The 25,170-nt window shown below is 47.8% G+C and overlaps 1 protein-coding gene across 1 annotated transcript in view; it reads left to right on the top strand.

The window, feature by feature from the left end:
• The first annotated feature begins 13,499 nt into the window (after positions 1–13,499).
• The window catches only part of Kcna6 (potassium voltage-gated channel subfamily A member 6), a 32,740-nt gene continuing 21,069 nt past the window's right edge, over positions 13,500–25,170 (top strand). The window contains exons 1-2 of the mRNA XM_021191360.2: positions 13,500–16,823; positions 18,167–18,889. Coding sequence (XP_021047019.1) covers positions 14,192–15,781 — 1,590 coding nt within the window. The 5' untranslated portion in view covers positions 13,500–14,191 and the 3' untranslated portion in view covers positions 15,782–16,823; positions 18,167–18,889. The remainder of the gene's footprint in view (positions 16,824–18,166; positions 18,890–25,170) is intronic.

Raw genomic sequence — 25,170 nt, 5'->3', positions numbered from 1 at the left:
AACTCAGGGAACTAACACTTAGCCCTTAGAGCACTTACAGGCACAGCAGAAAGAGGAAGCCCTTCTGCTGGAGTCAGTGGCCAGCACATCAGTCCTGAATCCGAGCTGGTGACCAGACTGTGGTGACTCCATCACAGGCGTGTTCTGGATCAGAGGAAGCTAGGTCACTTCCTCAAATACTTGAAGAAATAGCATCTAGCCAGTCATATGGAGACAATTTTCTCATCCATTCATTCAACAAACACCGAGTGCTCCTGTTCATTAGACACCCCAGGGAGGCAGCGGGACTCTGGTGATGTGGAACCCTTTCCCAGTGGGGTTATGACTCGTCCCCCTGTCTTTCTGTCTCTCAGGAAAACCACCATGCATCCATGACTTGACGTTTCCCTAAGTAGCGAGGGGAAATAGAATCTGGATACATACAGGGGATCAGGTTGCTGCTTCCCTCTTCTGTGCCCCAAATAAGGCCTCGCCCCTTCCCTTGCTGGTTCCCAGGGCCAACAGTGTGAGGAAGGCCAGTAGCGGAATTCCTGGACAGCACTGAGTTGGCTCTCCACTTACACCCACACTTCTTTATTCACACGCTTCCTATTTTTGACAAAGGAGTGAAAATCTGTAGGACTTCCCAAGAGCTAGACCCTCTCCTGGCTTTGGGAACGGTCAGGGGGTTAGGTTGAACTTTTTTTTGTTTTTTGTTTTTTGTTTTTTTGTTTCCCAAGGAAGTGGAATTCAAATTGGAACCATATGTCTAGTTTCTCTGATCTACAGAGGAAGGCTAGGGCATGGTCGTCAGTAGCCAGCTCTGTATGTGGAGCCTTGCTGACTCTCCCTCAGCTTGGCTTTATTTTTTCCCTGAATGAGAGACTGGAGGTGCATCCTTTCTGTGCAAGAACTCCCTGCTTGTGATGGGATGGTACAGTGTGTGTATGTGTGTGTGTGTGTGTGTGTATACACACTCATAATTTAGGCCATCTTGGGAGGCAGAGTCCATGTTATGATTCTGATGCCAAGTGCACTTGCCAAGGCTCAAGCACTGACTCTTGGTACCAGCTGGTGAATGCAAGCCCTGAGAGGGTGTTGGCTCACGCAGGTAATGGACTGCTTTCAGCAGTGGGCTGGCCCTTTGGTGGACTCATAACCTGACAAGTTTGGGGGAGGTGGTAGGAAGTGAGGCCTGGATGGAGGAAGCAGTAATGGGGTAAGCGTTTGAAGGTCATCTTGTTGCTGGCCCTCTCCCTTCCTCTTTGCTTCCTGGCTACCACTAGGCAAGCAGCTTTCTTCTGCCACAGGATCCCTTCAAGATGTGTCTCCCACCACAGTCCTAAAAGTGGTGAATCTGGGAGACTGTGGACATAACTCTCTCATGTGTTTGTCATAGCAACAAGAAGTCTGAGTGATACAGGCAATGGCTCTCTTGTTCTCCATTTAAAAATTTTATTCTAATCAATTTCTTTTTAAAAAATTTCTGTTTAAGTATGTTGAATATATGTTGAGTGTAAATGTATCTTAATAAAATCTAATAGTTATTAATATGACCCAACCAGGCTCCCCACCCAATAGGAGGCAGAGTCCTATGGACTATTTAATCAGATCTTGCACAATTACTGGGGGATCACCCCTAATCTCTATTCCTAGTCACAGACTGTCCAATTACATTGTGTTTATATGGCTGGTTTTCTTTTTTTTTCAGATTTATTTTTATTTTATGCATGTAAACATTTTGCCCTTACGTGAATGGACACCACATGTGTGTCTGGTACCACTGGAGGTCAGAAGAGGGCACTGGATTCTCTGAAACTAGAGTTACAGATGGTTGTGAGCTGCCATGTTTGCTGGGAGGCAAACCTAGGTCCTCCAGAAGAGGATGGTACAGTGTGTGTGATCTTAACCACTGAGCCATCTGCCCAGCCCCCAGTCAATCTTCTTTACCTATGCCTCAGCTGTGGAACACCTAGTTTGGTTCCATAATTTAGCTGCTGTGACTGGTGGCACAAATGAGCACCAATGAGCAAATGTCTCTGAGACATGGAACATAACCGTGCATGGTACATAGAAGCTGTTTCTTATGTATATGTCGTGCAACTGCTGAGTCTCCTGTGTATGAGGGTGATTCAGGAGAGGACGGACAGACTTCTTCTCGTGAACCTTTTGTTCTCTTCACACCCTACAAGCAGCTCAAGTTGGCTTGGGGACTGGCAGAGAATTCTGTATGCTTTGCAATGACTGAACTGAGGACTCAGATTCTTGCCCTTCACTAGCACAATACGACCCCACATTCATTAATGGGACTGGTTTGTTTTTCCTTCTGATGAACTCACTCTGGAAATAGTCAGGAAACTCAACATACTTTGAGAGTTTTAATGATGAGTGAATTAGTTAATTCCTATTGTAAGACTTCCCCCTCCGCCTTTTCCCTTCCTTGGACCTTCAAAGACAGTATGGGGCAATACAGGAATACTCTGGAATGGAAGGGGAAGAGGAGAGAAGCCTTGGGGTGACCACAGTGTTCGCATCCTCTCCTTGCTTGTATGCTGGTCACAGTGCAGCCAGAGCCAGTGTCTTTCTGGGAATCCCCTTTGAGAATCAGGAGTTGGACTGTGTGGGCAGCAGGGCATGAGGCCCCTTCTTTATTCTGGTTGGTTTGTGGGGCGGTGGAGTTGCTTCTGCTTTTGCTTGTGGGAGAGATGTATCTCTTTCTGTCAGTCACTGAGCAGATGCCCAGGGACCCTCTGAGACAGTGCCAGCCTCAAGTCGGGGGCAGAAAGCCAGGCTACTCATTGGGCCATAGAGCTAGGGTTTATCTTGTGCCGGCCTTCCTTCTCTAACCCAAGACCTTTCCTATGCAGAAGAACCAGGCCCAGGGGAGGTGGTGATACCTTGGGTTCCCACTCCACCATTAGCACTGCCGTCTCAGGGTGAAACATTCCCATGAACTGTGACGAGCTTCTGAAGGTAGGTCAGACTCCACCCGTCTCCTCCTGCAGCACAGATTGTGGGAAATGGAAAGGGAACGGACAAGACAGGGCTGTCAGTCTCGCTACATCCGATTCACAAACCTGTCCTCCATCTCCTCATGTACTGACCGGTTTGTCATTGCCCTGGAAACAACACAACATAAAGAGGATGCAGAGAACCCTGTGGGTGGCCCTGTGCAGTATGGGTGCTTGGCGGAGGCTTGAACCTGCCGGGAGAAGTGGGTAAGAGGTAAGCCCTGCAGAGACGTGTCATCTGGCACCTTTGCACTCTGCTCTTGCTGCTATCCTGGTTCAAAGCTCCTGGTGTCCTGAGACATGGTTGCAGGACACAGAGGAAACAGGGGTCTTTCCTCCAGCCTGTTCTAGCATCAGGGCCCCTCCTTTTCCTTTGTCCGGAGCCTGGCTGCCTCTGTAAATTGTGTCTGGGAGGAAATGCGATCCTCCTTCTAGCAGGCCATTTGCTGGCTTCCTGAACCGCTGAGAGTGCTGGGGGAGGAGGGCATGAATATTTTATAAATGGCCATAAAACATAATTTGTTCCTCTGAGTGAATTAGAAACTGTAGTTAAAAAAAGAGAGAAGTTACCATCCATCGGCCAGGAGCTTTGCATTATTTAACCCCAGCTATTTCATTATATCCCTAATGCAGGAGGTCCGGAACATTAAAATCACACCCCGTGCCTCCGAGGAAGGAAAACAGCAGCACAGAGCCCCCTAAACACCCCCCCCGACTCACTGGGTACGGGATTTGGACCTCTCTTCCCAAAGCGGCATATACATGCTTTGTATAAGACGTGACTAGACACCAGCGAAGTCAGACACAGACAGAGGACCTCATCTGTGCAGGACTGTTTGCACCAAGGGGAAGAATGGCAGAGAGATCCTGGTGGGGTCTTTTCCGTTGGATGCTGTCAAAACTCGCCCTTTCTCCTCTGTGGAAGCAGCTCTTCCAATCTCCAAGACTCAGCAAGGAATCAAGACGAGAATAGAACAGTCTGAAAGTGGCCCTCAGTCATCACTGTCTCATCCCACATCCCTGCTGAGGTCCTGTCCTACAGGTAATGTATCTGAGACCCTGCCCTTCCCACTCTATTTTGGGGACCATCTGTCTTTATCAGCAGACTTGTCCTCAGATTTCCTCTCTCGTACAAAGAATAGGCCTCCCTGAGTTCCTGACAGGGAGAAAATCAGTTTTCTTTGTTTTGGTGCAAAGCAATATGACTTCTGCCTTGGGCTGTCCATCACAACACACCTCAGGCTTCTCTACCCCCAATCATAAAGCCCTTTAATTTGTTGTTAACTAAAAGAACTGTCTGCCCCATCTAGCAAACTAAACAGTAGCTACAGTAGATAGGAAGTATAATTTAACTGTGTCAAAGGTTCAGCATCCATCTCATTCTGATCATGTTAAAAAAAAACTTACACTTCATGACAACAGAGTAAAAGAAAAAAGGCAGGAAAATAAGTTCTCGACTCTTCCAGAAATACCCAGAGAGATGACTTTGTTGTTTTTCAGTGACTGGACAGGCCACTGATACTCTTTCCGCCCATGTCTGATAGTTAGGACAATATTTATGATTACATGCTTATGTCTTGTCCAGTTTGTTTTCTCTTTACCATATACCCTTCCCTACACACACACACACACACACACACACACACACACACACACACAGAGAGAGAGAGAGAGAGAGAGAGAGAGAGAGAGAGAGAGAGAAACACATATACATATAGGCACACACAGACAGACATAGATACACACATATACACACACACATAAACATACATGCACATACACAGAGAGACACAGACACAGATACACATATATACACATACAGACATATACATAGACACACACAGACATACATATACAGACCCATATACACACAGACATACAGGCACAAACAGACAGACACAGACACGGACAGACAGACACACAGACACACAGACATACACACATTACAGAGCACCCCCCACAGGCACACACAGACAGACATACAGACACCCCCCCACACACAGACACACAGACACACAGGCACACACAGGCACAGACAGTCAGACAGACAGACAGTCAGACAGACAGACAGACAGACACACATGCACACGCACACGCACACGCACATGCACTCACACCCTAGCAGAATTTGCTCTTCCTCTATGCCTGTGGCAGGCTTTGTATCAGTGCTTAGCACCCTGCCCTCCCTGCTGAAGCCGCCTGACACTTCTGTCTCTTGTATGCTGCGTCCATTTTCTATGCCTTGCTGCTATTAGTCAGCTACAGTTGTTCATTGAGTACCTGTTGAGTGAGGGGTGCTTCTCTCTGATCTGCCATCTTGCCCCGGAAGCACTTGCTATTTTTAACCTGATAGGTGTTACAATTTTGATGTAGAGAGAATAAAGGAATCTGTACCTTCAAACTCTGTGAATCTGTGTTCTCATTTCAAATCCCTGCCTTAGCATCATCAAAACAGAACATTTGTATAAGGCAATGGCCATGGCCTCCTCTAGAGATTGGGGTCTGCGATCGCATTCTTTTTTTTGTTGTTTGTTTGTTTGTTTTCGAGACAGGGTTTCTCTGTGTAGCCCTGGCTGTCCTGGAACTCACTTTGTAGACCAGGCTGGCTTCAAACTCAGAAATCCGCCTGCCTCTGCCTCCCGAGTGCTGGGATTAAAGGCGTGCATCGCCACACCCAGCTAGAGTAATACATTCTAAATTCTGTTATGGGTGTGGAAGCCTCTTGATTCAGCTTTAGGACCTCAAAATGCCTGCTATCTGTTCACACACAGGAAACTGCAGTCCTTATTCTTACTTGGAGGGGAGAGGAGGGGATGAGCTAACTTATGATAAGGTGTCATGTAGATGCCTGTAATGGTTTGAATATGCCAGCCCAGGAAGTGGCACTATTAGGAGGTATGGCCTTGTTGGAGTAGGTGTGTCACTGTGGGCTTGGACTTAAGACCCTTACCCTAGCTGCCTGGAAGTCAGACTTCCACTAGCAACCTTCTGATGAAGATGTAGAACTCTCAGCTCTGCCTGCACCATGACTGCCTAGATGCTGCCATCTCCTTGACTAAACCTCTGGACCTTGTAAGCTAGCCCCAATTAAATGCTGTCCTTTATAAGACTTGCCTTGGTCATGATGTCTCTTCACAGCAGTATGCCCTAAGACAATGTCTAATGCTCCCCCCACCCTTCCAAACTATTGTTCTCTGGCCCTTGACTATTCTCTCCAAAGACTCTCCTTTCTGCCAACCTCCTGGCCATGGCTGATAGGCAAAGCAAGTGACATCTTCTTGGGGACTGAATAGCCCCTTCAGTCTCCTTATTGCCCATTTACATTTAGGGTCCTGCAGGTTCTGAACAGTCCTGAAAAGTCCCGGGTGATGGTTCCTCTGGTAGAATGACTGTGTTATAGTTTGAATCATAAAAGACTCCCAACATTTGGTTGCCATCAGGAGGAGGCAGAACCTTTAAGAGACAGAGCCTGGTGGGAGGAAGTTAGGTCATTGGGGATGTGGTGGATAATCTTGATTTTCAGTTTGATGGGATTTAGAATCACCAGGGGAACAAACATCTGGGTGTGTCTGCGAGGGCGAGCCACCCTGAATAAGAGCTGCACCGTTTCATGGGTGGGGATGGGGGAATTCCAGGCTGAATAGAAAGGAGTCGGCAAGAAGAGCTGCAGAATTCATCTCACAGCTTCCTCTCCGTGAATACAATGTAACTAGTGCCTCCCACTCCTGCCCCACTCTGTGCTCACCTCATGGACTGTACACTTAACTACAAACCATGGAATCCTTCCTTCCCGAAGTGGCCTTTGTGGGGAATCATGTCACAGACAATAGTGAAATAGCAAAAAGTAACTGAAAAGAATGCTGGGACTTTAATGCCTTTTGTCTTTATTGCCTTCTTGGTGTTGGGATGAAAGACTTAACTACATGCTCCCACCATGATGTACTGTACCATTCCAGGCCCCAAGAACTGGGACTACGTGACCTCGGAGAATGTAACCCCAATGAGCATGTCTTCCTTATACATCCATTATCTCAGCTCTCTTGTGCAAACGACAGAAAACTGACCAACACGGACCATCTGAATGTCTTCTCAGGCTGTCCTCTCTCATCTTACAGACATCCCAGTGACAATAACTGCATGTATGGTCCAAGTTTGGTTCTTCTCAATGTAAACTTCACAGTGAATACTATGATACTATAAGTTTGCTATAGGATGCTCCCTCTCTCCCTCCCACCTTCCCTCCCTCCCTCCCTTCCCCCTCATCTGTCTGTGTCTCTGTTTTTCTCATTTTCTTTCAATTCAATAAACTCACTTGTAAGCCTAAACTTTATAACTGTTTGCTTTAACCTAGCTTGTTTTATCCACAGCATTTGAGAAGCTAGTCTGAGACCTAGCCAGCCTTTCTCATACAAAGGCCTTTAAGTATTTGCTCACTTCTTAGAGAGTGTAACAAGAAGTAGGTGCTCTGCCAGCCCTCCGCTGCTCCACTCCTTACACGTTTCTGGACTCTCTCTTGTCCACCTCATCTTTCTAACTGGCCAGCTCTTTACTGAGCTCATCCTTTTGGCTCGCTACATTCTTACTCAGAGCCAACAGTAGCCACCATATGCTATTAACAGTTTGTTTTGAACCTCTTCCTAGATATGCACATTTTATCTGCCTTCTAAACTGCTACAGTTTTTTTCAAATATTTTGTTTCTTGTGACATGTATTACCAGAAACATCATGTAATAAGTTTTTTTTTTTTTTTTCTCACCAGCCATTGTCCAGTCTGTGATACATCATGGCTAATTGTTAATGTTTGGCTCTAGCAGCTTTCCACTGCCTGGCACTAACTTTGAATCAACTTGGATAGACTCATTATGCAAAGGTAACAAAGCGGCCCTGAACATGAGAGGGGTTTTTTCACCCTCAGGCTTCACTTGGTTTGTCTGGGGGCTTGAAGAGTTCTAGCTTCCTGTCCTTCTATATGGAACACATCTGGCAGAGCAGCCCCCCTCCTCACTGTTTCTTACAATGCTGGTCATTGTGGATGAAGGAAAGAAAGCTCTGGTGGGGAGAGGGCTTCCATCAATTTAATAATTATTAAATGTTTTGGTGCAGAAGCCACAACAACCCTACAGGCTAGATCCATTTGTCTGGTATAGTCACAAGCAAGCCAGAAAGTACAAGATCCCATGTTCCTAAAAACTGGAGGGATGCAGAAAGTAGCATCCCTGCCAGTCCCAACAAGAAAATGGGAGGAAGAAGCTGATTGCCAATTTATGATGCTAGCAAGCTCCTTTGGGACCGTCTCTGAAAGATAAGGGTTTCTTATGGATGAGTTTCTTGGCACAGAGAGCCCTTTCTGAAGGCTGTTGATTTGCAGGGCGCAGATGTCTAATGCATTCCTTTCCCAATATATATCTTCACTCAAGTGAGAGCTGTTGAATTCTCTCTGGCAGCTTCTCCAGCCCTAAGATCAACACCACCGTCTGGCTATTGACACCCTCCTCCTCCTCCTCATTAAAAACCTCAACCTTACAGTTCATTATAAATAGTACTCACCCACAGGATAGGTCTTTGCATTTGTTTTTCCTTGGTGTATTGCTCATGGGGAAAACTTAGGAGAAAGGAAATAGTCATATCACTTCCAGCCCCTTACTGAATGAGGAAGGGACACTGGGGCTCAGATTCACATTGCCCAGTTGTCTTCAAATAGCTTGTGGGACCAGTGGATACTACTAGCAGGAAATTCACCCCTCAGGTTTATCTTTAGTGCCATTCTCCTGCTCTGGAGTGTGTGTGTGTGTGTATGTGTGTGTGTGTGTGTGTGTGTGTGTGTGTGTGTGTGTGTGTAGAGGGAAGGTAAAAAAAGAAACAGCAAAAGTTGTCTGTGAAGTATAGAATCATCCTATTGTCCCTTCTTCCCCCCAGGTTTTCTAGGATCTAAAGCTTTCTCCCTCACCATGGCAACAGAGAAACTGGAAAAGGTGAGAGTGGAAATGGCCTGAGCTTTTTACTTTTTCTCTGTCTCTGTCTCTCTGCTTGTCTCTGTCTCTGTCTCTCTGTCTGTCTCTCTGTCTCTCTATCTCTGTGTGTGTGTGTGTGTGTTTGTGTGTGTGTGGGTGTGTACTTGAGTCTTTGACTTAATCCCAGCCATAAGGTCCCTGCAGTTCTCCATAGGGAAGGAGGAGGCTGTTCTGAGTGATCTATGGGATGCTGCTCCTCTCTGCCCTGTCCTAATGGTCATGGCCCTGTTCTTTCTGAGCCTCACCTGTGTGTGTGTGAAGACATGCCCACCCTCGAATATATATTCCATGTCTGAGCTTCGCACTGTAGAGTGCAGACAGGTCAGAGGTGGCTAGAAACGGGTGGTGAGTCAGAGTCAAGCACTGTATCCCCATCCTTCTGTCTCATCTCTAGGCAAGATTCATGCCTGCATTTCAGCTATGCACCATGAATTGTATGGAAGTCGTTCTGACCCAAGATGGTCATGACTAACAGGCCCCAGCTGCTGCTGTTGCTGCTGCTGCTGCTCCTGCTCCTGCTCCTGCTCCTGCTCCTGCTCCTGCTACTGCTACTGCTCCTATCTCCATGGTGTCTTTGCTTACCTGGCCTCTCCAATTTAATGTGTCTAAATACAAGGTCTTGACTCAACTGGCTTAATCTATCACCTTCCATGTCTCAACTGGCTGCAATGATGGCCTGCCTTGATCCTCCAACCAAGCCTGGCATGTTCCTTGCTTGCTTTTCACGGATGACCACTTTCTGATGGGCCACTTCCTAAAGTCACCCCTCCCAGAATATCTGCCCACTGCACTTATACAAATTACTTACCTAAGTACAATTTGCCACCATCTTTTCTTCAGAATACCACTCACTTATTTCCTAGTCTTTTCATTTCTTCCTTTGTCCTTGTGGTGGTGGTTTGAGTGACAATGACCCCATAGGCTCATATATTTGAATGTTTGGTCCCCAGTTGATGAAACTGTTTGGGAAGGATTAGGAGGTGTGGCCTTGTTGGAGAAGGTATTACAGGGGATCGACTTTGAGGTGCCAAAAGCCCTTGTCAAGCCCTCTCTCCTTCCTGAGGTTTAGATGTGAGCTCTTAGCTATTGCTCCATTGACATGCCTGCATATCTGTCTCCATGCTCCCCAACACAATGATCATGGACTCATTTTCTGAAACTGCAAAGAAGCCCCTAATTAAATGCCTTCATTTATAAGTTGTCTTGGTCATGGTGTTTCATTGCTATTTAGTAGAACAGTAACTAAGACAGTCCCTTGGATTCTTTCTCATTTCATCTTCTGTGTAAATTTGGTCTCTTCCATATGGGAACTGTCATTAGTGTCACAGAATCTAAATATCTCATGCTGCAAGATCTTACCCCTTGTCTCTCTTTTAACAACCTTTACTGTTGTTCTTGCATGGTCTTCATGAGTCTTCAATGCCTGCAACTTGGCTACTCTTTTGCAGTTGTCTGCCAAGGAAGTTCTCTCCCTGATGATTGACGTGGCACACTCAGGATCCATTCTCTACTTTGAAGTCTTACTTGAAACATTCCTTCAGCCAGGGGAACTGGATCACAGAACCTTGTTATCACTGGGACAAAACACCGGACAAAAGCCGTGTAAGAGAGGAAGAGTGTGTGTTTTTGTCACACCTGTTTGTCTCACATGATGGCAGGGTAGGCAGGAATATAGGCTGGTCACACTGTGTCTGCACTCAGGCAAGAGAGAAGAGAGAAGAGAGAAGAGAAGAGAAGAGAAGAGAAGAGAGAGAGAGAGAGAGAGAGAGAGAGAGAGAGAGAGAGAGAGAGAGCTCTTTCCTCAGTTAAATTCTGCAAATGCCTCTCACACGCATGGCCAGAAGCCTGTCTCATCATTAACGCTGAGTCCAGTTAAATTATCAATTAAAATTAACCATCACAGGATCTTTCCCCATCAAGCACACTTCTTAAAGTTTTATATTCTATGTTAGTCCTGGAAATAGCATCTTTATCCTCTTTATAATACATTGTGTGTGTGTAAATATCTTCTGTCTGCTGGTAAGAACTCCTGCCTCCAATGGAATGTATTCACTGTTCACTGTTTAGCCCTGACACTATGGTGGCCACCAAGTAGCTGCTCAGCTAATGACTAATTAAAGAAATGACCGACCTTGGTTGGTGGTCATTGCAAATGTCTGATTTTAGAGACAATAAACAAATGGTCTGTGCTGAAATGAAATTAGAGCTCAGGAAATGGAGGAGGAACAATCAAGTCACAATCACCTGTCACTGGAAGTAGCAACAAAGTAGCTGCAGAAGGAGGTGAGGCGTGTGTCTTTCCTCTTCAGGGAGCTGGCACTTCTGAAGGTGTGATTCTTTTAAAATTCATCCTTAATATATACTTAGGAGGAACTATCTAGGCACAGGGAATGAGTCTGTCTCACAAAAGAACTAAAAACAGAAGCCTGATTCATGAATTGGCTAATGGCTTCTGCCTCCCAAGGGAACCTCCCAGCGTAAAATGAAACCTTTCTAGGGGCTCAGCCTTCTGTCTGACTTGAAGGTAACCACAAATCTGCCCGTGGGATGGCAGACAGTGACAGCCAGTTTGACAGAAGTATTCAAATGGGTATCTGCAGTCATGTTAAAGCCTGGCGAATCTTCTAGAAGGATGCAATTTCTTTGCATACGTTGTTTCAGTGTTACTGATCTCATCAACATTCCATTTCTGGAAGAGGGGCGATGAAGACAACAGACACGCAAATGAATACGTCACGATAGACCTCAAAAAACAAAACCCAAAGAATCAGGAGCAAGACAATTTGGAACCCAGGAAATCCTTGTGGAGCACAGGACAGGGTGAGAGTGTGTCTCCTATGCTGTGTTTGTTGTTGCTTTATTTAATTTTTTTCTTTGAGTGGAGTAACTTTTGTGTGATGTCTAAATTGCTTAATTACATAGCCTGCAAATGGGAAAACTATCGACTGGGTAAATGCAGCAGACTTGCTCTCTCACCCTTCACTGAACTGTGCGAGTGAGGGGAAGGAGTGAGTGGAAACCAAGTCAAACATACAAGAGGCAGGGGTTGAGGCTGGTAGACTTGGGGAGGGACAGGCGGGAGCCCAAGCTGCAGTGTGTGATGAAGATAGGATCATTTCCTCCCTACAGGTCCAGGAGCTCTGGGTTCCTCCCCTGCCTCTTCCCTCTGGGAGCACCTGCTGTGAAAACTGCTGTGGTTTAAAAACAGTCTGTCTATATCATATGGCTAAAAACCCACACCTGCATCTCGTGGCTTGGGAGACTCTTATGTGCCATTCCCGTCCTTATCCTACGGATGTGCTTTCTTATGAAGAAACACTGGGCGTTGCCAGCCACAGCAAGTCAAGAGCAAGCTACCTGGTAGTCTGACACAAGGTGCACCATCTAGCATCTTCATCCACGTGATCTAGGGAGGAAGCCTTTGGGAGAATGGATGGGAAACCTTTTTGGCATTCTAAGAGAGGCAGAATAGTTTATCCCATCCAAATCCAACCAAATGAGACTCCATGGCCTAGAAAGGGAGGCCATCTTTCTGGTAAAGCAACTAAAATGTGTCTACTAGATGCTCATCAAACATAGCTACATTGTTTACTGACACTTTGATGTACCTCCTTTTCATTTATCCTTTCCCCCCCCTTTTCTTGACTCAGATAAGTGTAAATTGCAGAATCTTTTTATTTGATTTTTTCTTTTCTTCTTTTTTTCCCCAAGGAGGCATGTGGAGCAATTCCTGCAATTCCTTGTATATAGTGTTTCTTCAATACCATAATCTTCTGGCGCTTTTTCATGGAGATGATGGTGGACATCCTCAGGACTCCAGGAGAGGAGGGTTTCCCACTCACTGGTCACAGCAGGCTTTTCCTCCCTTCTTACTATCACTACGCCTTGAAGGAGAGCTGCAGCCTTGCCTTTCCAGGTTGCAAAAGTGAGAGTCTGTTGGGGAATTAACATTGGGACACAGCTGAAATGGAAAGCTCTCAAGACATTTAAAAATACTTCATCCCCACCCCACCCCCCAGGAGAGGTTGAAACTGGCAAACGTGTCTTCATGGATATAGAAAACATGGATTTTCCCTCCCCCATCCCCCCAGTAAATAGCTGTGGAGGGGTCAGGTGCTGTGAATAGCTTATTGGGCAGGGGTGTGTTGGGGGCCAGTGTGTGTGATTTCTTTTTGCCGAAATACACTGAGCAGGTCAGCTCGGTGAACAGAAACGAGAAGAGATGACTGTGGAGGGATGGAGTGGGTGTGTTATTAGGATACTGCGGCTTGGTTGGGGTGGGGGTGGGGGCGTGCGTGTGAATGTGAGAAAGCAAGAGGCATGCCAGGAGAGCGCGGGAAAGATTACTGGGAAGGCAAGTATACACATCTCTCCCCAGCATCCAGGCTTGCTGCAGCCCCTGGCTGGGTAAGGGGTGTGATGTGAGAGTGGGGTGGGAGGGGGCAGCAGGCGGGGCCTGCCACGTCACTTGGAGAGTGTGTTAAGGAGGAAGGGCAGAGCTGAGAGCTGAGCCTGCTGCTGCTGTTGCTGCTGCTGCTGTTGCTGCTGAGGGTGCAGGCAAGGCTTGAAGCGGTGGGGAGGTGGGTCTCCGCGCTTCGGCGCCGGGGCAGGCCCAGGGCTATTCCGAGGCCTCTAGAATAGCTAGCTCCTGGGAAGAAGGTGGCGGCTGCAATCGCGACCTTGGCCAGACCTAGTTCGGTGGTGGACGTAGGGCGGAGGCGGAGGCCGAGCCCGGGCAGGAGTCTTTGGCGAGCCAGAGGGAGGCGCATCTGGAGCTTCGGTACCAGCGGCAGCCCGGAGTCTTGTGCAGCTGGAGAAGCGCAGCAGGACCTGGTGAGAGCCAGCAGGTCTGGAGGGCGAACCTGTGGGTCCGGAGCCCAGTTTTAGGCACCATCGAGAGCTAAGCCACGCGTCTTTTCGGGCAGCCAGTTTCACGCGCGCGACAGTTTGCGGGTTCCAGGCATCTCAGAAATCCTGAGCACGGAGGCGCGGCTATTGAGAGCCAGAGCCACATATCAGACCTAGCCTGGCAGAGAGACCAGCTGCAGGGTTCACCGACCTAACCGCCAGGTCAGAGCACGGGCCCCACCCTAAAGGAGGGCACAGCCGAAGCTGGGAAGCGGGTGCCACTCTCCGGAGCTCGTGTCGTGGGCGCCGTCCTAGTGGCGGGGAGCGCACCGCCGAGGTGACATGAGATCGGAGAAATCCCTGACGCTGGCGGCGCCGGGGGAGGTCCGTGGGTCGGAGGGGGAGCAACAGGATGCGGGTGAGTTCCAGGAGGCCGAGGGCGGCGGCGGCTGCTGTAGTAGTGAGAGGCTGGTGATCAACATCTCTGGGCTGCGCTTCGAGACGCAGCTGCGCACCCTGTCGCTGTTCCCTGACACGCTGCTAGGAGACCCTGGCCGCAGAGTCCGCTTCTTTGACCCCTTGAGGAACGAGTACTTCTTTGACCGCAACCGACCCAGCTTCGACGCTATCCTATATTACTATCAATCTGGGGGTCGCCTGCGCAGGCCGGTTAATGTGCCCCTGGACATTTTTATGGAAGAGATCCGCTTCTATCAGTTGGGAGAGGAAGCCCTGGCGGCCTTCCGGGAGGATGAGGGTTGCCTGCCCGAAGGTGGCGAGGATGAGAAACCACTCCCCTCCCAGCCTTTCCAGCGACAGGTCTGGCTTCTCTTTGAGTACCCGGAGAGTTCCGGGCCTGCCCGAGGTATCGCCATCGTCTCAGTATTGGTCATCCTCATCTCCATCGTCATTTTTTGCCTGGAGACCTTGCCTCAGTTCCGTGCAGATGGGCGAGGTGGAAGCAACGAGGGTAGTGGGACTCGCATGTCCCCGGCCTCCAGGAGCCACGAGGAAGAAGATGAGGATGAAGATTCCTATGCATTTCCTGGTAGCATTCCCTCTGGGGGGTTGGGGACTGGAGGAACATCTTCATTTAGTACTCTCGGGGGTTCTTTCTTCACAGACCCCTTCTTCCTGGTGGAAACTCTGTGTATCGTCTGGTTCACGTTTGAGCTCTTGGTGCGCTTCTCTGCCTGTCCCAGCAAGGCGGCCTTCTTTCGCAATATCATGAACATCATTGACTTGGTGGCCATTTTCCCTTACTTTATCACCTTGGGCACTGAGCTAGTGCAACGTCACGAGCAGCAGCCTGTGAGTGGTGGCAGTGGTCAGAATGGGCAGCAGGCCATGTCCCTAGCCATCCTCAGGGTGATCCGCCTGGTCCGGGTGTTCCGAATCTTCAAGCTGTCCCGCCACTCCAAGGGGCTGCAGATCCTGGGTAAGACCTTACAGGCGTCCATGCGGGAGCTCGGACTGCTCATCTTCTTCCTCTTCATCGGAGTCATCCTCTTCTCCAGCGCTGTCTACTTCGCAGAGGCTGATGATGTTGACTCGCTCTTCCCTAGCATCCCAGACGCCTTCTGGTGGGCTGTGGTTACAATGACCACAGTAGGTTATGGGGACATGTACCCCATGACGGTAGGGGGCAAGATTGTGGGCTCACTGTGCGCCATTGCTGGGGTCCTCACCATTGCATTACCGGTACCGGTCATTGTCTCCAATTTCAACTACTTTTACCACCGAGAGACGGAGCAGGAGGAGCAAGGCCAGTATACCCACGTCACTTGTGGGCAGCCCACACCGGACTTGAAGGCAACGGATAATGGGCTTGGCAAACCTGACTTTGCCGAGGCTTCACGGGAACGGCGGCCCAGCTACCTTCCGACTCCACATCGAGCTTATGCGGAGAAAAGGATGCTCACCGAGGTTTGATGGATGCGGGCAGGCCTGCAGGAAAACAGGAGCTCTGAGCAAGTCATCTCTCAGGCTTCCTTCTCATGCTCACTACTTCCGCCTTAGCTCCAGAGGACCTCGAACCCTCCCTCCCCCCTTACACAGTACATGGCATCCTGGACCAAATATCTGGACTGTAGACTGTTGCTCGATCCTCACAGCATTCGAGGTTTCTCCATCTTAGTGACATTTTTGGAAATTTCAACGGTGCCACCCAATCATGCCCATCAGTCACGTGGATGAGATGCACATTTCTGACTGATCTTCCCTCAAGACTGAGTTTTCATGCCTGGGTCTTGTAATATCTCTCAGAATGGTGACACCAATAGAATAGGAAGCAGCTACACTCAGGTCCCTTCTTTAGTGTCCTTTGCTTTGGGTCATGCACCTTCCTTCCTTAGCTTCTGGTCACTTGGTCCCTGGCAGAATCTGGAGACTGGAAAAGATTTCAGCTTGGCATTTTGGTGCCCTAGCCATCTTCTGACTGGTAGAGTTACTAGCTGCTCGGCTTTGAAAGATATGGCTAAATTTGGATGGAATTAGAGAAAATACTACCCAACTGGATTATTCGAAGGACATGAGGGTCAGTTTTAGGCCAATGGAGGCCAGTGGATTTCTCTATCTGTCACAGGAGATGCTGGCAGGGGTCTACATTAGTCCTCACCACTCTGATTCCATGACTTCTTTGAGCTTCCAGGAAGAAACTTGGCACTTTCTCAGAGCCAAGTGCTTTTTATGTGCGAGCGCCTTCGTGTGCAGAGGAACTGGAAAATAGAACCACGGAGACAGGAGAAAAGGCTGACCAGAGCCAAAGGACTGGCTGGACCACATATCTACAGCGAGTCACTTAGCAGAGACTGTCACTTAGAATAGGCAGAGGAACGCTGCGGCAGACAGCAGTTGCTCTGGATTAGCCTAGACCTCTCTAAGATATCCTTCACCCTTCTTCCTGGGAATCTGACCTAGGATTGCAGATGGATTTGTTTTTATAAAGCAACCTCAGCTGTAAACCTACAGCCAGGTGAGTTCACACATTGAATGCCAGCATAGCTTTCCTCTTCTGCCACAGGCACAACAGCCTTTGGTTGGGAGCCAGGAAAGGGCATGGTCATTTTGTTGGCAGCCTCTCTCTTAGAGAATTTTGCTGAGTCAAGCAAATGTTTGTCTGCTCAGCTCTTCCTTTGGAGCTGCATTTGGCCTGCTAAGGTAACTCGGTGGTTCCCACTTGGACCAAGCCATCTTCTCCCATTGTGAAATCACTGCCTCCCTCCCAGCTGCCCACTGCCCCCTCCCCCAGGAACATTGCCATTCAGTTTTGCCTTTGATAAACTGTGATACACTGTTCTCAGTTCTCATGGGTACAAAGGACTGTTAACGTGTTTTTAATTTTCTATTGATGCTTTAAGACTCTTTCAAGGGAATGGTTTTTCAAAAGATTTTCCTGAAGAACAACTTAGGAAGGAGTGGCCTTGACAGTTGGCTTGAGAGGCCACTGTGGCTCCACTGAGTGACAGATCACAATCTTGAGCTCTGCCACAGCTTTACAGGGTAACTCTGGTGTCATGGTCCCTCTTTGTGCCTCAGTTTCCCCCACCCATTAAATGAGAACATTAATGTCTTCCCCTCCCTACCTCATGGGCAATTATCAATAAACTCACCCAGGAGGGTGGGGAGGATGCTATGCAAATGTGTGAATTATAGTAATGGCCTTGAGTTTTAGTTCACTATACTGCCTGCCTATATCTCTCAAAGGCAAGGCCTTTCCCCAGAACTTTCCACCATGGATCCAAAGCCTAAGGCTAGGCCATTGTAGACCATCAGCTCTCTAAGTCACTCCCTAGCATCTTGGGCTGGGTCTCTCCATCATTTCTCTCACCCTTCAGAAAAGGAGTGTATTCTTGCATTAGACTTGGTGGCCAGAAGTCACTTTTTCTAGGAGCTTAACTTCTCCAAGCCTGCAACATAGTAAAAGACTGAGATCTATTCTATTTGAGACCCGGAGATCTATTCTAAGGCCAGTAAGAAAGTACTTTCTGTTTCCAATGATTTTAGCTACTCCATGCCCATCCCAGTGGCCAAAGGATATCCTCCAAGCTGAGGGTGGATGAGGGGACATGTGTGCATGGACCTCTGTGTGTGTATATATTGTCACCCTCATCACTGTCTCTGTCCTTATGCAAACATTGCCTTTTCAAGTCAGAGCATGCCTGAAAGTAAAAGGTTTGTGGAGAGCCAGGCTCTCCAGGGACTCTGGTTGCTGTAGCAACCTTCCAGACTGTTCTCTCTACTGATTTGGTTATCAAGGGAGAACAGACTGCACATCTCAGCTTCTCACACGGGAACGCCTCCAATCTATCGGTTTAGGCATTGGCAGGACTAAAATAAGGACTCAGGACCTTTGACAACGTGGAGGGAGTCGCTTCCCAACCCTTCCTGCCTGGACCTTTCTTTCCGGTTCCCTGTATGGTCTCGGATGCTGCCACATCTTACACTGAGTCTTCAGAAACTTGAATGCTAAAAAAAACTGCCCAATTCAGCCAACAGCGAGATTAAGGTTTTCAAAAGAAGACTTCAGAGAGGGGTACAAAATGTCCCCTCCATTGCAGCCAGACTGGGCCTTGAGGATAAGGATGACACTTGTCTGGGATGTCATGGTATTCTCATCTCAGACTCTTCCCAGCCCTAAGAGAGATCAAAAAGGATATGAAACTCCTCTCTCCCAGGGAGCAACATTGCTCTTGGCAAAATCACAGAAGTGACTCTTCAGATGTCAGACAGAAACTGAGAGGCTGTGACTCAATCAAGTTTTTGTGGAGAATTTTGTCCAGTGAGCTCTCCCTGCTCCTGAGCCTCCGTGTAGACGACGTAACCTTGTCATCAAGAGAACGTGCACCACCGTGTGCTGCCTCAGCAGCTGGAATAGGATCACAGCTGCTCGAGAAGGTGGGGTTCAAGCCATCTCGATGACTGATGTAAGCCAGTGGGGGCTCCCAGAGGATTCCCTGGGACTGTCACTTGGGATGAGGACACCCCTCCTGCCTAGCATCCCAGAGGAGCAAGGGACAGCTGGCCTTTCTTGCCTCTGAGGTAGGTCCCCCCAATAGAGGTATTTTATACTTGACAGAATAGGGAGTGGGATGGGCTCAGTGTCTGGGGAAAGCACGGTTTTGTTGTCCATCTTTCCTGCTGAGTGGCTCTGTCTGCCTTCATCTGATTCTGTCCCCTATTTTCTGATTCTCTCTCCCCTTGATTTTTCTCCATCTCTCCTCTGCGGTCTCCCTCTCCTTCCCACTCTGTCTTTTTATTCCTCCCCTGATTCTCTTCTTCCCCCCACCCCCCCATTTAAATGGCATCTGTCTTGCATGTATATTTCTATCTCCTTTCTCCTCCTCTGCACATCTTTTGGCTTTGGGGAGCCTCTTTAGCATTGTTTGGGGGGGGCATACCTTGAACTACAGGACAGCTGTGACCTGGGATTGTGTCAAGAAGGTTCCCGGTTCCCTTGGGTGCCATATTTCCCTTGAACACTCTCTGTTCCTGGAGGGGCTGCACTTACACAATCCTAGGAGATTCTATTCCATTAGTAAAATGTCTTCTGGAAATTTCTTGAGCATGAACATGCTAGGATAAAAGAAGAAAGATGACAGGAGAAAAGAATGTGGTGAGAGACAGACAGAGAGACAGACAGTGAATTTGAATCTCAGATACTCAGTGATTTAGTACTGGAGTATGTCCATCACAGGGTCCTTCAACCTTAGGAGCTTTGCAGAGAGGTTGAAATAAAAGAAATTGCAAAAGGGTAAAACATAAAATTGGACTAGCCAGAACTAGCTAGCCTTAACTTGAGGCAGATCCCATAACTTCTCTGCATTCACATGAAGGCTTACTTAGCCTCTGGCTGGTCCCTTGTGTGCTCAAGGCAGGGCAGGAAAAAAAAAAAAGGTGTAAAGTCCAAGGGACACTTCTTGATGTGGAAGGCCAGGGTTCACTGGCTAGTACATAGGGAGAGTGTGGACCATCCCTGCCCAGGAGCATAGGGTGAGGTCCTCTCTACCTCAAGACGTCCTGGTGGCCATCAGGACATGCCAGGATCAACACAGGCTGTTAAAGCAGTACCAGAGAACATTTGAGGGTAACATAACTGCTCTAAAACAGATGTATTGATAATCATATGACTTGGGTGAGGGAGACAGGAGTCTAATAACCCAAGTCCTCTTTTGACCTGGGACAAAGGTCTGGTTTCATAAATTAAAGAGGATGGCCCATATGCATGCTATGTGGATCAGAGTGACAGTTCTTTTCATTCTGACACATGGGCACACTTCAGATATATCACAAAATACCGAGAAGTGGTGTGTGTGTGTGTGTGTGTGTGTGTGTGTGTGTGTCCATGTGTCCCAGTGTATGTGTGTGTATAGTGTCTGAGGGCTCTGTGAAATATATGTATGTCTGTAGTATGATGTGTGTATGTCTGTGGTATGTGTGGTGTGTAGCATGTGTGTATGTGTTGTCTGTAGTATGTGACATGTGTAGTGTGTGTGTGTTGTCTCTGTAAGGTATGTGTGTATGTATGGTGTGTGAGGTAGGTGTGTTTGTGTCTGTAAGGTTTCTTTGGGGTGTGTGTCTGTGGTGTATAGTGTGTATGTGGTGTATGTGTGTATGGTGGGGTGGTATGTGTGTATGTGTATCTGTGTTATTGTGTGTAGTGTCTGGGGTCTCTATAGGGTCTCTATGGGGGGGTGGGGTGTGTCTGTGGGAGGTATGAATATGGAGTATGGTATATATATGTGTGTATTTTTGTGTGTGGTATATGTGTGTGTGGGTGTCTGTGGGGTATGTGTGGTGTGTATGGTATAGGTATGTTTGTGGTATGTATGTGGCATGTGTGGGGTGTGTGTATGTGAGTCTGTTGTGGTGTTTTATTTTGACTGTCAAGCTTTCATGAGATTTGCATGCTTAGTATTTCTCTGAAGACCCATCAGGCCACTCTTTGGTGAGCAGGTACGGCACGCGTCATAGTATGCAGGAACAGAGGGTGAAGGGCTTGCTCAAGGACTTCGTTTTTTCTTTCTGAACAAAACAACCCCTTAATGCTCCTCAAACTGCCAAATCCTTGCATCTGTAAGCATGGAGAGCTAAATGTAGTTCTTCTTCACCCTCTCCCACTCTTCCCCAAGGTCATTATTAACCCTTTTTAGCTCTGTAGACAGGAGTCTGCAGTCCTCTAGGCTTTGCTCAAACTAAGGTGGTCGGAGTTAATCATGCTTTTCATATTGTCTACAAGAGCTCAGCCCGGTGTCCCTTTGGATTCCTGATGCCTGCAGGGCCTTGTCCTTCCTCTGGGCCTTTCCCTCCACATGACACCTCTCATTCTACAGCTTGTCTTCTTCCCTCAGTTCCTCCCTTCTGTGACACAGGCTTTGCTGGCGGTGCTGTTTCTCTCACTTTGCATCTCCCTGTAAATGCCAAGAAAGATCCCATTCCCAGGAGATGCCTTGCTCCCTGAGCCGTCTGGCTGGAACTGCTGCCTTAACTCTGATTGGTCTTGACTGTGTGTTATTGCCTGAGGAAGGGAAGTGTGTTCTCCTTCTGATGTGTCATGGTTACTTACAAGAGGAAGAGGAATTCATGCATTCAGTTGTAGGAGTCACTGCCCATGTCCCTTTTGGACTCCTCTGCACAGACACCTCATGGCAGAATGAGGCCTGGAGCCCAGGGCTTTGGAGGGAGGACACATATTGCCAGACACAGGCCACTGGGATGTGGACAGATGGGCACCTGCTTCTCCTGCTGCCATCTTCCTGCTCTGGGCTCAAGGGCCTCATGGGACTGCAGACTGTCTGCACTGGAGAGAGTGGCTCCTCTGGTCTCTCTGCTCCCTCTTTGTCCTCATGCCCTTGTTTACACAGCTCCTACAGAGGGGGTGGAGCTGCCATCTTCAGGTTTTGAAGGGTTATTCCGAAAAGATATTGATTCATTCCCAGTATAAAAGGGGGAAAGAGGGCTGGTGAGATGGCTTAGTGGGTAAGAGCACCCGACTGCTCTTACGAAGGTCCGGAGTTCGAATCCCAGCAACCACGTGGTGGCTCACAACCACCTGTAACAAGATCTGACGCCCTCTTCTAGAGTGTCTGAAGACAGCTACAGTGTACTTACATATAATAAGTAAATAAGTCTTAAAAAATAAAGGGGGGGGGGAAGAGACCCTCTAGTCAGAAACTCAGTGTTAATACTGGTCTAACCTTGAACTCTTTGGGGCCTACCCTGCTCAGGTTTCTGAAATTTTTTAAAAAATTTAACTCTAACCTCATCACTGATAGTGTAGAGGAAATTTCCCTGAGTCAAGTCCACAGACCCATGGGTTAAGTGGTAAGATTTGCTTTCCACATCCTTTTAGACTCCTCCATGCAGATGTCTGCCGTTAGAAACCATCCTGGAACCTTAGGGCCGTCTGCTGCTGGCTGCACAGAGTGCATTCAGACCTGGGCCCTTCAGTGAAAGCAAAGCTGACATTTGGAAAGGAAATTGCAGCTACGCAGCCTGCTAGCTGCTATTTTTGACGTGCTTGCTGTTCTCTGGGGGGGCTTGACGACCGCTGTCTCCTGGAGACGAACCTGCTCCCGGCAGCAGAGATGTGCTTTGAGAGAACACACAGTATAACTGTCATGCAGCTGTAAGCATCTGTAAAACTCTGGCTGAGCTCTTATGCCCTTGTCCGAGGAAGCTGACGGTACTCTGCAGCCTCCCAAGGGGAAGGAATCTTCTGAACCCCGGGTGGGGCTCGGGCTCTTTGGTATTAGGTTTTAGAGCAGTGGTTCTTAACCTTCCCAATGCTGTGACCCTTTAATACAGTTCCTCAGGTTGTGACGACCCCCTCCAACCATAAAATCAATTCTGTTACTACTTCATTACTGCAATTTTGCTGCTGTTATAAATTGTACTGTAAACATCTGTGTTTTGTGATGGTCTTAGGTGACCTCTGTGTAAATGTCCTCTTGACACCTCACTCCCCTGAAAGGGTCTTGACCCACAGGTTGAGAATTACTGCTTTAGAATAAAGTGGTGGTGAGCCAGGGGTTCAGGTTTAAGTCCTTTCCTGCTGTGTGACCCCAGGCAAGTATGAAGCTGTCCTGCAACTCAGTTTCCCTTTCTGTTACATGGGGGGATAATATCAACATTGATCTGATAGGGCTGTTCTTAGGGCTGAATGAATTAATGTATGCAAAGTGTTTAAAAGAGCAATCTCTATTTAAAGATTGAATATTTTGGGTCTGGAGAGATGGCTCAGCAATTAAGAGTACTGGTTGTTCTTCCAGGAGACCAAGGTTCAATTCCCAGAACCTGTATAGTAATACATAGCTCTAACTCCAGTTCCAGAGAATCCAACACCCTTTTCTGGTCTCTGCAGGAACCAAAAATGCACACGATGCACACATATGCAGGTAAACCATCCCATAGGCATAAAATAATAAAAAAATAAATATGGATAATTTTGATTATCATATTTTTGCATAATGAAACAAGATAGGTAGGTAGATAGGCAGGCAGGCAGGCAGGCAGCTGAGTTGTCCTTTTTGGTGGTAAGAGAGACTGAAGTAAGAGGGGTTATGACATATTCAAGGACTCGCAGATAGGTGTGATTCACTGCCAGTGTTATGGGCAGAATGCATGCCTGACTGTTTCTGGTAGTGAGTGAGAAAAGCATGGCTGTATTTCCTGACTATGTGCAGGTTATTATTTGCCCGTCAGCATGTCTCTAATAGGAAAGATGCAGGTATTAATACATTTTTCTACGGGCTTGGAAATCATGTGAGCTCTGTATATGTATCTGCATCTTCTTCTGTGTCTCTACCTGAGTCTACATCTGTATCCTTATGCACCTGCATCTTCATCTCTCTGTGTGTCTGTCTGCATCTGCACCTGTGTCTCCATCTGTTTCTGTCTCTGTGCACTGGCATGTGTATCTATATCTGTGTTTGTTACTGCATCTTTGTCTGTATCCTTCTGCATCTGTACCTGCCCATGTGTTTTCATCTCTATCTGTCTGCATCGGCTACCGCACCTCTGTGTCTATCTGCATGCATATCTGCACTTGTATCTTCATCTCTGTCTGCATTTGCGACTGTACTCTGCACCTGCATCTCCATTTGTATCTGTCTACATCTATGTCTACATCTGTGTCTGTCTGCACTGCTGCACCTCTGTATCTATCTGCATCTATATCTGCACCTGCATTTGAATCTCTCTCTGCATCTGCATCTCTGGCTGCATTTGCTACTGCACTCTGTCAGCACCTGCATCTGCATCTTCATTTGTATCTGGACCTGGATCTGCATCTACGTCTGCATCTGTGTCTGTCTGCATTGCCTGTACCTCTGTTTGTATATATCTGCATCTATATCTGCGTTTGTATCTCATACTTCACCTCTGTTTGTATCTGTATGCCTGTGTCTGTCTGCATCAGATACTGCATCTCTGTCTGTATCTATCTTCACCGGTGTCTGCACCCGTGTCTGTGTCTGCATCTACACCCACAGCTGCACCTGCATCTGTGAGATCAGTATCTGCGTCTATCTGTGTGCCCACATCTCCCTGCACATTCACCTTAGATATGGAACTTCTTCCCTTTGAGCCCCTTGTTACTGTGGTCACCATGACCTCATCCGTACCACTCATTTGTTCCCCAGCCACCTTCAGGCTGCCCTGACCCTTCTCTGCTTTGCTGATTGACAGCTTTTAGCATCCACCTCTAAGACACGCTCCAGCTTCTCTGCCCCCCTTTAAGATGGAGCACACAGGGGACTCTGCCGCTGGAGCAAGCTGGCTTCCCACTTGCTTGTCCATGTTTGGGAGCTTTAGCTCTCCTGGGGGTTACACATAATCCAGGATGTTCTGCCCACTGCCAGCTCTTTGCTACTTTTCATGAGGGATCCACTGGGGCAAGGGTGTATGCCTGCTCTATTTTGTTTTTGGATTAAGAGATTCATAGTTTGTTTGCCTTTAAAGTTGAACTTGAGTCTGCACCTCATTTAACCTCACCAAGCTTCAGTTTTGACATCTACAAAACAAGGACGCTAATACAAGTAGCCTCTCAAGGTGACATAATGAGGCCCAGATGACCCTGCCAGTTAAAGGGAGTAGCCAGCTCTGACTAGTTGAGTGACACCGAATGAGAGGCTGAATTGGGGCCAGGCAGGCCACCTGCATCCTCAAATGAAGACAGTGTCCTTGTTGACTGCAACTATTTCAATAGATTATGATATGGATATACTCATACACGTATATATTTTGGATAGTTCTTGGTTGTACCAGAAGGCTGTCTGCCTAGAGGAGTCACAGCAGAATTTCTTAAAATAATTTTCCCTAGG

Source organism: Mus pahari, chromosome 2, assembly GCF_900095145.1.
Source record: "Mus pahari chromosome 2, PAHARI_EIJ_v1.1, whole genome shotgun sequence".
NCBI lineage: Eukaryota > Metazoa > Chordata > Mammalia > Rodentia > Muridae > Mus > Mus pahari.
This window is presented reverse-complemented; position numbering and strand designations above follow the sequence as displayed.